The sequence below is a fragment of the Passer montanus genome, unplaced genomic scaffold (genome assembly GCF_014805655.1).
Source record: "Passer montanus isolate IOZ18808 unplaced genomic scaffold, ASM1480565v1 scaffold195, whole genome shotgun sequence".
Classification (NCBI taxonomy): Eukaryota; Metazoa; Chordata; class Aves; order Passeriformes; family Passeridae; genus Passer; species Passer montanus.
Window position 1 is genome coordinate 162,618 of NW_024366536.1, and position 13,766 is coordinate 176,383.

General features: G+C 57.8%; 1 protein-coding gene across 1 annotated transcript; it reads right to left on the bottom strand.

The window, feature by feature from the left end:
• Positions 1 to 2,966: 2,966 nt before the first annotated feature.
• LOC120501039 (inner centromere protein-like) lies at positions 2,967 to 13,464 on the bottom strand. Its single transcript, XM_039706685.1, has 20 exons — positions 13,361 to 13,464; positions 13,134 to 13,272; positions 12,925 to 13,038; positions 11,150 to 11,808; positions 10,140 to 10,191; positions 9,587 to 9,620; positions 9,243 to 9,342; positions 8,642 to 8,729; positions 8,016 to 8,151; positions 7,853 to 7,945; positions 7,731 to 7,742; positions 7,172 to 7,281; positions 6,934 to 7,045; positions 6,159 to 6,254; positions 5,807 to 5,931; positions 5,544 to 5,622; positions 4,639 to 4,746; positions 4,348 to 4,434; positions 3,604 to 3,760; positions 2,967 to 3,261 (listed from the first exon to the last, which is right to left on the bottom strand). Exons 2-20 carry the CDS (start codon positions 13,262 to 13,264, stop codon positions 3,074 to 3,076), a joined length of 2,481 nt encoding a protein of 826 aa, XP_039562619.1. The 5' UTR covers positions 13,265 to 13,272; positions 13,361 to 13,464; the 3' UTR covers positions 2,967 to 3,073.
• Between the last annotated feature and the right edge of the window lie 302 nt (positions 13,465 to 13,766).

Here is a 13,766-nt window from a genome sequence, read left to right on the forward strand (position 1 = left end):
TTCCAATGGCCATCCCGCCCGCCCGCTCACGCCCAGGGCTGCCGGCGGCCGGCCGCGGGGCCGGGCTGGCGGCGGTCACAGCGACGTTCCCGGCATCCCGGCGGCATCCGGGGGGCAGCGCCAACCCCTCCGGGGGCACCGGCGAGGCCGGCGTCGGGCCGCCTGCGAGGAAGAGGAGAGGGGGGAAGCGGTGCCGGCCGCTCGCCCCGCTGGTGCGGCCCGGGGTGGCCTCGGGGGCACCCGCAGCCTCCCCGTGCCCCCCGGGCCAGGGGCGCTGCTCCGAGCGTCCCCCCGGGATTCCAGGCAGAAAAGGGCCCCCCCAGTCCTGCTGACCTTGGCCAGCCCATCTGGGCTGGTGGTAGCCAGAGCAGAGGTGCTGCTCCACGGCCCCCCGCCACCACGAGCTGCGCCCGGTGCCAGGCACACCCTCCCCGCCTCTCTCCCGGGGGAAGATCCCCATTCCCAGCACCCAGCCGGGTCCCCCCAGGCCTGCCCTCGCCCCCCACCACCTGACCACGTCTGCTCCATCCTCCCTCGCCTGCATGCCCCAGCTCCATCCTCTCCCAGCAGCCACCTTAGCCCGGTCACTGCCCATCCCCACAGCGCCCCGACCCCTCCGGTGAGCCGGGCTGCCCCGGGGTACTCACTGCCCAGGCAGGGAGCAGGGCCTGCTCCCGAGCGGCGATGTGGGGGGCTCCGGGCGGTGATGCTGGGGTCCCCGGTGGCCGGCCACACCCCGGAGGCCGCCAAGTCGGGAGCTGGGCTTCGGCAGCGGCGGCCAAGGCTGCTGCGAGCCCGGCGATGGGAGCAGGTCTTTCCCCACCTCCTTCCTCCCCTCCTCCTCCTCGTCCTCCCTTGTCTCTCTCTTTCTCTGTCTCTCTTTTTTTTTTTTCCTCTTTTTTTCCTTAGGGCCAGATACTGACGTGTCGGTGTCTCTTAGCAACTGCCTCCACATCTCTGAGCAACAGGAGAGCGGGATGCGGAGCCGCCGAGCCGGGGAGACAGCGGCGGGCGGAGGTGCCCCCGCCTCAGGGACCCCCTGCCCAGGCCAGGGGACCCACACCCGCGCAGCCCAGGCAGCCGGCAGGGATGGAGCTGGAAGAGGGCTGCATCCTGCTCCCCTGCCCCGATCCCCAGCCCTCCCACACTCATCCCGGCCCCGGGAAGCATCCTCGTGGGATGGGGTGAATCAGGGGTTCCCAGGCACTGAAAACAGAAACAGATGACGTGGTGGCAGAGGGGAGAAACGAGGCAGCCGGGATCCAAGGGGAGCTCTAGGATCCAAAGGGACTGCTGGGATTCAGGGAGCACTGTCACCCTCCTGTGCTCCTGCTGTGCTCACAGCGCTGGAAAATGCCTCAGGTTGACACGGATTATTTTGCTTCACGCAAGCTGAAACATTCCCTTTCCCTTCTCTGTTTGGAGGGACACAGTGGGGTGAGGCACCTGCCCCCTCCCACCTGAGAATGGCGCTTTGGGATCACAGGGATGCCCACGGTTTGCTCCGGGAATGGTGCAACACCATGGCTCCAGCATTTCTAGGAAGGAGGCACTTCCACATCCAACCCGCCCACGTCTAGGGGATCCCTGCTTAATTCTCTCCTGCTGATTTCATGGAGCTGCTCCTTTTTCCAGCTGGCACTGGAGCCCGATGCCGGTGCTGGGGGGCTCTTTGCTCCCCCCATCCCATGGGATGGATCCTCCCTGGTGCGGAGCTGGCAGCCAGACAGCACAGCCGCCTCTCCTGGGGTGGCATTAACCAGCACTGCTCCCAGCTCCCGGAAAGCTCCTGGGAGCTCCTGGAGCGCGGGGCCCGGGCTCCCAGCGGGCTCCAGGAGCCGAGCAGAGCCAGCGGCAGCGCAGACACCTCATTAGCGCTCAGCCCGGAGCCTGGCGGCGCAGCCCTGCCAGCAGCTGTTGGCGCCAAGGTTTTTTTCCACTCCCCCACTGTTCCGGGCTCCACTGGCACCAGAGAAACTGGGAAATGGTCCTGACTGGTGCTGGGCTGCAGCAGATTTTGTGTCCTCCTTGCCCCATCCCCTGTGGAGGTGGCCATGGGGACATGGTGCTGCGGGGCATCATCCCTGAGGAAGCCAAGGGATAGATTCTGCCCTCTGGGGTGGGAAGGAGGCTGGTTGTCCTCCTCACCTTACCCATGAACTCTGTGCCTGATCCCATCCAAAAAGCATTCCTGGGACTAAAGTCCTCTTGGGTGAGCACTGGCTCCGGGACCGAGTGCTCCAAGTACAGCCCCTTTCTGTGGAAGGAGCAGCAGGAGGGCTCCAGGGATTCTGGCTCCATAGATCTACTTTACAGCCAGAGCCTTTTCTGTTTCAATCCATCCCTGCTCCCGTCAATCCATGTGCATTCAGGCTTGGGCAAGGAAGAAGGAAGGAGTGGGATGGGTGCAGCTCTGCAGCTAAGGGGAGGGTTAAAGCTGCCACACTGCCAGATCCCTGGGGAACCATCCCCTCCCTCACTCTTCCCAAATCAACCCAGCTCCTGCTCAAGACAGGCTGTCCCACTGATCCTGCCACAACAGGATCCAGAGCTGAGCCTGGGCTTCCTCTTCCCATTAGAAAAAAAGGGTGAGGAGGCATTAGCCACTGCTTAAATTGTCCAGGGAGATTTTTCCAATGGCAGGAAGAAGATTCTGGCTCAGACTAAGATGAGTGCACAGGAATTGTTGAAGGAAAAGGAATTGCAGATAATTAAGACAGTATAGATAAATACAGTAAATATTAAAAAAAGGGTTACAAGAACATTAGCCCCTCAGTGATTTAAAAACCTGATCTTCCTTAAAGCAATTTCCAAGCTTCTTTGTACAAGGGAATATCCTAAGTGAATAGGAAATGAGGCAGACTAGGAAATGGCTCTGGTTGCAGATTAGTAACTGTGATTTCTGCAAGGCAAAAGCAACAGCCACCAAGGTACGGGGCAGGAGACACACCCAGTGAGAGCTGGACTTGAATAAACAACTTTATTTCTGTACAAAAGTAAGAATAAAAAGTTAAAACTGTCAGTAGAGGGTAAGTAAAACACAGACCCTAGAAACCACCTTGGCTGCCTCGGCTCAGCTCTGCAGGGTGCAGGAGGGGCCGGGCGGGGAGTGCCACACGGCCGAGCTCGTGCGCTTGAAGTAGCGCGGTTTGTTCTTGTAGAAGATGTCCTCCAGCTTGGGGCTGGGGATGGCCCCGAACAGCGCGTCCAGGTCCACGGGGTGGTAGTACTGGTGCACGATGGCCTCCTGGAGCTGCGCCCCTGTGGGAACAATGGGAACAGCACACGGCTGTGCCTCGGGTGGGCCGGCACTTCCCTTCCCCTCTGAGAGCCACCAGCTGTGCAGGAGGGGTGGGACACATCCCACTGCCACCACACCCTGCTTCTCTCCTCAGGAGATGTGCTCCTTTTCCTCTCAGAGGACTCTGGTCTCACCTCAGCCCGTGAGCACTCTCAGAAAGCAGTGCTGATGCCCCCAGCACACAGAGCTGGGAGCTGCCAGAGGTGCATACACTCCTGGATTGCGCTTTGGGATGGCTCCAAGCAAGGCTGGAAAGCTCCAGGGCAGGAGGGAAAGGAAGCCAGCCCAGGGCTGGCACCTACCATCAGCCCAGGCAGGGATGGGCTTCCGAGGGTTGCTCTCATCATCTGTGGAGTCGTCACTGTTCAGATCCAGCCCGTAGCTGTTCTCATTGGCTGGGGGTGATGCTGGTTCTGGAGCACCCTTCAGGGAGCCGAGGCAGGATGTGGAGAGGGATTTCTGAAACCACACAGAGAGCAGTGATGAGCAAGGGGAGCAGCACTTCCATGGCTGGGATGGCCACCAGAGCCCCAAAGTGCCCAAATCCTGAACCAACACAAAACTGTCACTGGGCTCCATGCTTTGACACCTGCTCTTAACACTCCCTCCCATGCCTGTTTTCTGTGGAAAAACGTGGGAAAGGCACACTCTGCATGTCCCAGCACTCAACTCTGCACCTAAACCCTTTGGTTTTCCCTTGCTGTAGCTCTGACACAGCCAGGACGGAGCCCAGAGCAGATTCCCGGCAGAGACAGCGTTGCAGCCCAGTTCCGAGCAGCCTTTCCTGCTCTCTGCCCATGCAAGGCTCCGCATCTGCGGCTGGCACAAGCCTGGCTGCCCAGGGCCGCTCCCAAAGGGACGTCGCCTCAGGACCTGCTGCCCTCCCGTGGCCGCTTCCAGCATCTTTTCCGCCTCCAACCACTTGTTTTTCCATCGGGCTCCCTGTGCCGAGCGCTGCGGTGGCTCCGAGCCGCGGGGGCCAAGTAGCCACAGCAGGCGGGGGCCACCCGAGGGCTGTGCCGGGTTGTGCTGGGGTCAGGGCTCACCTTGACGGCTTTGTTCGGCCGTGTCCCAGGGGCTGCTGGTGGAATGGGTTTTTTCTCCTCCCTCGGCTGCTGCTGACCGTCAGCCTCCTGCAAGACACGGGAATGAAGTCATTCCTCACTCACACAGAACAGATCTGACACAGAGCTGTGTTCTTGGCAGCTCTGGCAACATCCAGCCCTCAGCACCCCCGTGGCTTCTTCTGCACAAATAACCCCAAATCCAAGACTGCCAGATAAAGCCACTCCTGTCTCTGCTCAGGTCCAGCCTGGCTCTTTGGAGCACACACTCACCCTCTCTGCTTGAAGCCAGATATTAAGAGCTGGGAAAAAGGATTCTGGTGGCTCGTATCTTTTCTCCAGCCCAGGCCCAAGAGGCAGCTCTTTGGGACTTTGTTTCCCCTAATAAAGAGAAAAAAAAAGAAAAAAAAAAGCTGCTGAAGTTCCTTTTTGACCCAAACCATTTCTCCTAGAGTTTCCCCTCCTGTGCTGCTCAGCCATTTTCTCCTGCCTGGAAAAGCTTTGCCATACTCATTCTGGCCCTGCTGCTGGCAGCACAGGAAGAATTCAGACCTTAAATTAAATTTATACAGCACAAAAGAATCCAAGTGCCAGGGACTGAGGGAAGGAGTGCAGCAGGAGCCCACACAGGAGGAAGAATTGATCCTGAAGAGGAAGAACCATTTGGGGCATTGATTTTTCACTAATGAAGCAATGAATTTAGGAGTAGAGAGTGAAAGCAAATGTTAGTGTGATATTTCAAGACCAACAACCCTGACTTAAAGCCCAGGTGTTCGTTGTGTGAGTGCAAATCAAGTAACACAGAGCCACGTGGCACCCGAGGTTTGGGGGTCACATCCTTTGGGCACAATGAGGAAATGTGGCAGTAAAACATTAATAAATCTCTAATTTCCACATTGGTTTCAGGATCAGTGAATGCTCTTTGAGGTGTTCTTCCAAGTGCCATTTCATGATTGTCACCATACCAGGACAGGGCTGAGGCTCACCTGTGAGCCAGGGAACCCCCAGCCCTTGGCTTGCTCCTGCACAGCACCTCTGTACAATAACCATCATCAGCTTTATTGCATGTGATCCTCTAAACAACATCCCAGCAACACAGCACTTGGAAAACACCTGATCCTGAGCCCAGCCTGTGTGCTGCATGTAGAGAGGCTGCTCCCAGAACACTCCAACCCCACCTTGGTGGCCTTGCCAGCCAATGCTGTTGGCTCCTGCTGTGCTTGGGGGGGTTTCTCCTTCCCTCGCTGCTTGGGATACCTGGGAGAAAAGAAAGAATTTAGAGAGGGAAGCATGTCTATCTGTCCGTCCCCTCTCACAGCCTCCTGCTCCTGCCCCCAACCTCCAGGCAGCCCCAGAGCCCAGGTGCAACATCACATTTACATCCACTGCTTCCCCAAGGCTGTGGCAAATTCCCTCCTCCAGAACAGGCACCAGCTCGCACCTCTCCTTCGCTTGTCCCAGCTGTTTCTGCTCCAGAAGGTTCTTCAGTTCCAAAACTGTTTTCCCTCTTTCCTTCACTTCATCCTCTCTTCTTTTCTGCAGTGGTTCTTGCTGCTCATTTTCCTCCTGAAGAAACAAGATGAAAACCCTGCAAGGCTCCAGCAGCTGGAATGTTTCTCCCTTGTGCCCCAACCCCACATCAGCTGCCTGGACAGAGATCTGGCAGCCCAGACCCCAAAATCCCTGCAGAAGCAGGCAGTGACCTGTCCCTATCCCACCAGTCACACCAATACAGCAGGTCCCTGCTGTCCCTGTCCTTTTCCATGTGCAGGAGGGTCCTGAGTTGTTCTTACCTCTCTCAGGGATTTCTGCTTCCGTGCCTCAGCTTCCCCATGTTTCTTGGACCCTTTCCTCTTGCTCCGCTCCTCTGCCACCTTCTCTTCCCTCACCTGTGAGATGTGCAATGGGGAAAGCCACACCTGTCAGCTCCACTGCTCCAAGGACACACTTCACAGCCTTGGAGGGAGGTCTGGAGCTTGGGATATCCCAGATCCTAAGGAGACTGAGGACCCAGCAGTGGGTGTGCATTTGTCCACTTAGGGTTTGGGAAGGGTTGAAAGGAACATGACTCCTTTTTTTCCAAAGCTGACCTTTCCAGAGGTCCCTTCAGTCCAGCCCAAAATGAGCAGCCAGGCCTCACCCAGAGGCTGCTCAGGCTCTGGGTCCTCAGGGCACAGCTCCCTCAGCCCTTCACAGCCATAACAGAGCAGCCTGCCCTCCCAAAGAAGGCCAGGTCAGGCTCTGAAACCCAAACCTGACCCAAATGCACCCCCTACTACTGAGTCACACACTCCAGGCCAAGCACAAGGTGTGGCTGTCACCTGCAGGGCTGTGCCCAGGGCAGGCAGGGGCTGCCACATTCCCTGAACACAGAGCAGCATGAACAGGGCCTGTCCCAACAAGAATGCGCAGAGGGATGGAGAACAAAAGCCTCCCTTTGTCAGAAGGAATTCTGGCATGCATGGAGCTTGCCATGCTCACAGCTCCTGGAGAGGCCCAAAGCCCACTGCTCACAGCTCCTGGTCTCACAGCTCCTGGAGAGGCCCAAAGCCCACTCAGCCTTCTCACCTTCTCATCACTCTGCAGGATCTTCTGCTCCACCCGCTTTTTCTTCTTTTCCTCCATCTGTTCTGCACGCTCTCGAGCCTGCAGGGCCTTCCTCAGGCGCTCTTCCCTCTTCCTGGGCAGCGTGGGCAAGAGGGGCCCGTCAGCCCTGCCTGCTCCCAAAGTGCTCATTCCAGGTGGGAAGCACAAGACAAGTCTGTGCTGACCAAGGAAAGAGCAGGGGGAAAGGAGCCTAACTCACTGCTTCATTTCTGCCTGACGCTGTCTCTTCTCCTCCTCCACTTTCTTCTTCCTCTGTTCCTCAGCCTCCTGCTTCTTCCGGAGGTTCTCCAGCCTCTGCCTCTCCTTCTCCTGAAGGAAGAAGAGCTCAGACTGTACCAGGTGCTGGGGGCTGTGTCTCCCCTCAGGCAGCCTGGTACACACAGTCACTGTTGGAGTCATTCATCTGGACACCGGGATGGGGAGACAATGCATATTTGGCAACAGGGATTATCCAGTGCAAGCAGTACAGAAGGAAAAATCTCAGTCCTTCAGCTGCAGAGAATAGCTTTAGAAAAAAACAGCACACCCCTGCTGTAGGTGACCACCTGTCCCAGGAGCCAGGAAAAATGGTGCAGAGGAAGCAGAGTGCAGCCTGGCTCAGAGGCCAGAAGCTCCCAGCAGTGCCCAATCCCAGCAGAATACACCTGCACAGAGATCCTGTCACCTCACCGCTGGTGTGGCCACAGGGCTGATGGACATCGGCACAAGGGGAGAGTGTGGTCAGCGTGTCAGCCCCACAGATAAGGTGTCATACTTACAACAAAGTCTCCCTGCAGAGAAAGGGCATAAGAAACACAATTAAAGGTTTGGCAGTAACACCAGAATTCCCCTTCCCAGCACATGCAGCCCGTTCTCCTCCCACCCCTCAGACATGACGCACCTTCAGGTGGGACCGGGTGGGAGTGTTACGCTTGATGAAGTCCTTGATGCCACCCCCTTGTCCCTGCAGGAAGTTCTTCAGTGGCCTGACAGCCTGAGGGGAGAGAGGGAGGGAGATCAGGGCCTGCCTGGGACAGGGGGCACAGGGCTGTGGCACCACTGACCTTGCTGGCCGGAGAGGGGGTTGACGGAGCCTGGTTTGCCAAAGACTTGTGCTTCTCATCCAAAGGGGAAAGGACCTTGCCCCCCGTCTGCTGCCCGTGCCACAGGACACCCAGGGCTTGCTTGCAGCCTTTCATCCTGGTGGCATCAGCAGGAGGGACATGAAGTGGCTGTCACACTCTCCAGAGGGATTTACTGGCTATTACATCTTTCTCCCAAAACCTCCCCAGCAACACACAGTGAGGAGACACATCAGGTATTCCAGGAGTCAGGTCATGTATTCCAGACACTCACACAGACAAAAATAACCAGGTCAGTCACTTGCACCCCAAGAGCCCTTGAAGTCACCTCCCAGCTCTGAGTGAACTGTGCTAGGGCACCTCTGCTGGTTTGTGCAGGACCTCGGGTGCTCCTCCCCAGTCCCAGACCCAAAGAAGGCTCCAAAAGCCACAAGGGACTTCCAAGACACAGGATCTGGCCAAAGAAGATTTCAGAGCTACTGGAATTTGGGAGAGGAAGGCAGGGAACGAACCCCCCTCACCCCTTTTTTAGCACAAATAACTTAAAATGCTAAACCCAAGACCTTCCAGACCCCTGGCTCATCCCTGCCCCTTGCAGGGTCTCCTACCAGATGCGGGAGGAGCTCTCCAGGGGTTTGGCACAGTGGGGTTGTTCCTGGCTCTTCTGGGGCTCACTGCTGGGATTTACATGGCTTCCTGTGGAGAAACCTGCAGTCAGTGCCATGTGTGAGGCATCCAACTCCCTGCAGGGACTCCTTCCTCCATTCCAGCTCCAGCTGCTTGTCACATCCTCCAGATCGCAGGGAACAAAAAATCCCCACAACTCCTTCTTGCTCAGAGGCACAGAAAATAATCAGGACCTCTAAATCTTCACATAATGCAACCCCAGAGGGAAAGAACATGACACTCTGCAAGACTCCAGCTCCAGGAGCGCCTTCCCAAATGTCCCCACTCACTCATTGTACAGACTGAAGCTGGACAGGGCAGGGTTTGTCTCACATCTTGGACACATTCACATGTCCTTGCCCACCTAACTGATGTCTCACCTCTTCAGGAGGTCCAAACTTGACCTGGAAAACTTCCTTGACTGGTCAGAAGTGGTTCAGTTTCAACACAAACCCCTTATTTCCCAGGAATGCTCCCTCTGACCCCGAGGTCTGTGTGTTCTCAGGGTTTCATGCAAGGAAAGCAAGACCACCTGGAAGTTACCTGCAGCATTCCCTGCCTGCTCCTCCAGAGGGGACAGGTACTGTGCAGGAGGGCTGGCAGCTCGGGGACTTGTGCTTGGAACAAGGACATCTCCAGGAGCCTGCAGGGAAAGGGGACAAGCATTCCCTTAGCACAGCTGCTCCAAAGAACGAGGCTACCAGGGACCTGCTGCCCTGGAAAAGCGAGCTGCTTGCTCAGGTGGGATCTGCTTCCCTCCCAGTGGGGGCTGTGCTGGCTGGTTTTGGGACACTGGCCACATCCCTGCATCCAGTGACAGCCTCAGCAAAGGTGCTGACTCAGCAAGAGGGCATCCACACAGTCTGGGGTTGTTCCTTGGAACTCACCTTCTCCCTCGGGGAATTTGGCTCCAGCTCAGGCCTGTGAAGGAAAAGCTGTTTTAATAATTTAAATTCTCTCTGAAGGCGAGTTACAGGTGATGGAAGCAGCATATGGGACTCCAAGTAAGGTGCAGGCTCCTAAGCAGATCCAGAGGCTGTTCCAGCCAGGTACATCAAGGCTGGGCTGTAAATTCCTCTGAGGGACTGTCCCACTGTGCTGCTGAATGCCCCATAACCACCTTGGGCCCCAGTAGCAGGAAAGGAGGGGACTCTGACAACCCTGGGCTGTCCCTTCCCCAGAGCAGACCTGACTGGCCACCAGCATTGCCAGGCTAGTGGCAGCCAGGAATTCCAGGAACCCCAGGACACACCACCAACCACCCCAGTGAAGGACTTAGTCTCACTGTGCCTGAACAGCACAACCTGAAATCTCATCCAGCCCCAGTGACAGCAACACCTGAGCAGTCTCTGACAAAATCTGTGACAGAAAAGCCACCCCAGAGTGTCCTCACAGGGAATGCTGGGATCCCTTCCCACCTGCCTTAGATGGCAGCCTCACCTTGTGCTGCTGGTCACATCTTCTTCCACAAAGGCCTCCAAGGAGCTCTGACCTGGAGAGGAAAGCCCAAGTGGAGCTGGGGATTTCACTCCCAAGCTCCCAACAGCCACAGGGTGCACATGGAAGAGCTCAGGCTTCCTCCCAGGAGCATGGAGTGCTCTGCTTTCCCCACCAGCACCACACCTCCCTCAAGTGCCACTGAATCTGGAGTGGGCTGGGGAGGCAGAGCACTGAGGCAGAGCTCTGCTGCCTGCAGCCTGCTCCAGCTGCCTGTGTCACTGCCAGCATTCCCAGGCCATTGGCTGCAGCTCCTGCCTCCCTGCACGCTCTGGTGCAGGGATCCAGGGGGTTTGGGCTGGTTCCAGGCTCATTCCACCCCCCCATCACACCCCTTCGCTCCAAGTGTTATAACAAATGCCTGGATACAGCGTGACTCAAGGCTGACAAAGCTGAATTCCAGAGGCCTCCATGCTCCACCACAGCCCGTTTGCCTGCAGCAGCAATGGCTTTGGAAAGCCCAAACAGCCAAACCCTGTCAGGAGCAGCAGGAATAGCTGATACAAGGGATTTGGAGCTAACGGGAATAGCCTGGGCTCCATGACCCCTGCCCCTCTGGTGACACAGCTAGTTTGAGTCTCTTCTATCCTTGCCCAAAAAGCATTTGAGCTCCTCTGCCCATTGCAGCCTAACTTCAGGGCTGCACTTTCAGCCTTATTGATTTTTTGGAGGGCTGGCAGATGCCATAAATTAAAGCCCTTCCCCGGGGAATGCAGCAGTCTCTCCCGATCCAGAGGCACACGTGGCTGGAACCAGCCTGGCCACGCTCTCCCTTCCACAATTGTGCTTTTTACCCAATCCCAATCTGTGTACCCCAACTCCACCTGCCTCCCAGCCTTCCCCTGCTGCCTTGAAGCTGCACCTCTGGAGCCCACAAGGACAAGGAGACTTGGGGGAGCTGGAGGCAGGGATGAGCCACTCCATTCCCACATGGAAGCAGTGCAGGGACTCACAGCTCACTCTGCTGGAGGCCGAGGAGGATTCTCGTGCTGCTGCCTTCCTGGCCCTGCTGATGGATCTCCGGATCATGTTCTCCCTCCTGCTGGCCAGGGAGCACTTTTCTGCCAGGGAAGCCCTATGGCTCTTGCGGGGGGCGCCCAGCCCGCTCCGGCGGCGCATCCTGGATTTCTGTGCTGCACTTTTACTGGGAGAGTCCTGGAAGAGCAGGGCCTCGAGGCCTCGAGGAGATGCATCTCCTTGGAGTGCAGCAGGGTCACCATTCTGAGCAGCCTTGGGAGTGGAGGTGCTGGCTCTCCTGGGGTCCTGCTCCCCATCCCTTCCTGGCTGTTCAGCCAGGAGCACAGGGGCCTCCTGGAGCTCATCTGCTGCATCCACCTCAGGCAGCTGCTCCCCCAAAACTGCTGGAAAGGCTGCATCACCCCCAGCAGCACCCTGGGGACACTCCTGGCAATCCAGATGTGATTCCTCAGGCTGCCTCCCGGGCAGAGCGGGGCGCTGGGGTGCGATGGCAGCCTGAGATCCTGGAGCACAGCTGGGCACAGACACATCCTGCCCCTCACAGCCAGGGCTCAGGGGCTGCTCCTGCCTCAGGCACTGCTGGGAGCTCAGGCTGGAAGACTGCAGCTTGACACCACTCCTCCTTCTGGATAACCTTAAGGGAAAAGAATTTTGAAGGGAACGATGAAGGAGTTGTTTGCTCCCAGATAAGTTGCAGAGGGAAAAGCAGAAGGGGTAAAAGTGAAGCTGCTGCTCCCTCTCCACTCCACCATTGCCTCTCACAGCCCATCCTGTCCCTGGGGAGAGGCACACGGACACAGCTCAGCTGGGAGCTCACACACAAGGGCTGTGCCACACAGGCAGAGCGAGGTGTGCAGAAATGGCAGAGGGAAAGGTGTATTCAGCCCTGCATCAAGAGCTGGGTTTAAACCCTGCCCTGGGAGCAGCATGTGGCAGAGGACAGCACCTACAGAGGGACACGCAACGTGTCCCCTTCCTGCTGACAGGCCTGGCTGCATCAGCAGCTCTTCCCAAACCAAGTTTAAATGAGGGAAAACACCAGCAGGAGTTGGCTGGGCTGCTCCCCTGGAGAAGGGATGACCTGAGCACCCAGAGCAGGGCCCAGAGCTCTCCCTGCTCCCATCTGCAGTGCTGCTTTTCCTGCTCTCCCTGCACACACTCAAACCTCCCACGCTCCCGCTATTCCTGCTGCTCTCCCCACTCTCCATGTCTGCTTCCTGACAGTCTCCCACCTCTAACTCTTCCTCCTGTGGGCTTCTCACCACAGTTAGCACGATTCCAGTGCCCTAAAACACCAATGGATCAGGCTTGGGCAGCTTTAAAAGTGGCGTGGGCTCTCAGCAAATCACTTGGATTTTCCACTTCAGTCCCTCCACAAACCCTTGGAGCCTCCCTGCCTGCCAACTCAGACATGGTGCTGGGAACACATCCCTTTCCCAAGTTTTCCAGGCACTGACACAGAGGCTTGGGGAGTGAACACCGAGAGCAGCAACCTCAGACCAAAACACAAACCCAGTGAGACAAAACCCAAAAGTAATCAGACAAGAAAATAAAGTGTTTATTATTATTTAACTACAACCAGGAAAAAAAAAAAGTGAAGGAAAGCAGCCAACTTTATTCCAAACTCTCGCCAGAATCAAACAGTGAGCAACCCCAATGTGATATCCCTGTGATAACTCAGGGAATGCAGGCACTGTTTTATTTCATCCAAACACCGTGAGGCAGAGCCAGAGCAAGCTGACCCACCTACCTCCTCCTGCTCAGCTCCTTGTTTTCCTCCCTCATCCAGGACGACTGCCTTTTTCTGAGCTTCCTCCTCTGCGACGGCGTTTTGGGCAAGAGCATGGGCTCATCCCTGAAGCTGCTGCGAGGCAAGAGGCAGAGCACAGATCGCTTCCCCCAGCGCCCACATCAGCCCTCCCAAGCGCACCCACACGCTCCCCTCAGGGCAGCCCCTACCTCTTGAGCATCCTCATGCCCTGCTCCTCCACCTCCCGCAGCCAGGCCAGGTGCTTGTGCCGGGCGTCCGAGAGGAAGCGGGACAGCCTCTGCCCGCACACCTCCAGCAGCTGCTGCGGCCCCTCCGCCATCGCCTCGCCTGCAACACACAGCGGGAGCACAGGGCTGGGGGCAGCCGGGACACCCTCAGCGCGGGAAACAGACAAAGGCACCGGGGGAATACGCACACAGGCCGGGGCAGAGGTGTGGGGGAACCCCTCAGAGCACCCGAGCGGAGCCGCCGCTCCCGCCGCCGCCTCGCCCGCTCACCACACCCTCACAGCACAGCCCGGCCCGGCCCGCCCCGAGGTTATGCCCGGCCTCCGCCAATCACAGCGCACGCCTCTCAATCTCCGGAGTTTAATTGGTTGATTTGCCCGTCCGTCACTCTCAGCTATTAAAGGGAGCGGCCTGCGGCCCCGCCTCCTCAAGCCCCGCCTCCTGAGCCGAGTCCTCCAGGAGCGTAGAGACGGGCGTGCAGAGCGGCGCGGAGAGCGAGCCCTTCCCTCGGCAGCCAATGGGAAGGGCGGGCCGCGGGGGGGCGGCAGGCGGTGATTGGCTGCGGCGGGGGGGCGGCAGGCGGTGATTGGCTGC

Excerpts from the sequence above, each read along its gene's own strand:
- LOC120501039 (XM_039706685.1), bottom strand. The coding sequence starts at position 13,264 with ATGGCGGAGGGGCCGCAGCAGCTGCTGGAGGTGTGCGGGCAGAGGCTG. Across the intron at positions 8,152-8,641 it reads GAGAGCTCCTCCCGCATCTG|GATGAAAGGCTGCAAGCAAG; the intron begins GTAGGAGACCCT and ends TGATGCCACCAG. Across the intron at positions 6,255-6,933 it reads TCCTGCAGAGTGATGAGAAG|GTGAGGGAAGAGAAGGTGGC; the intron begins GTGAGAAGGCTG and ends CACATCTCACAG.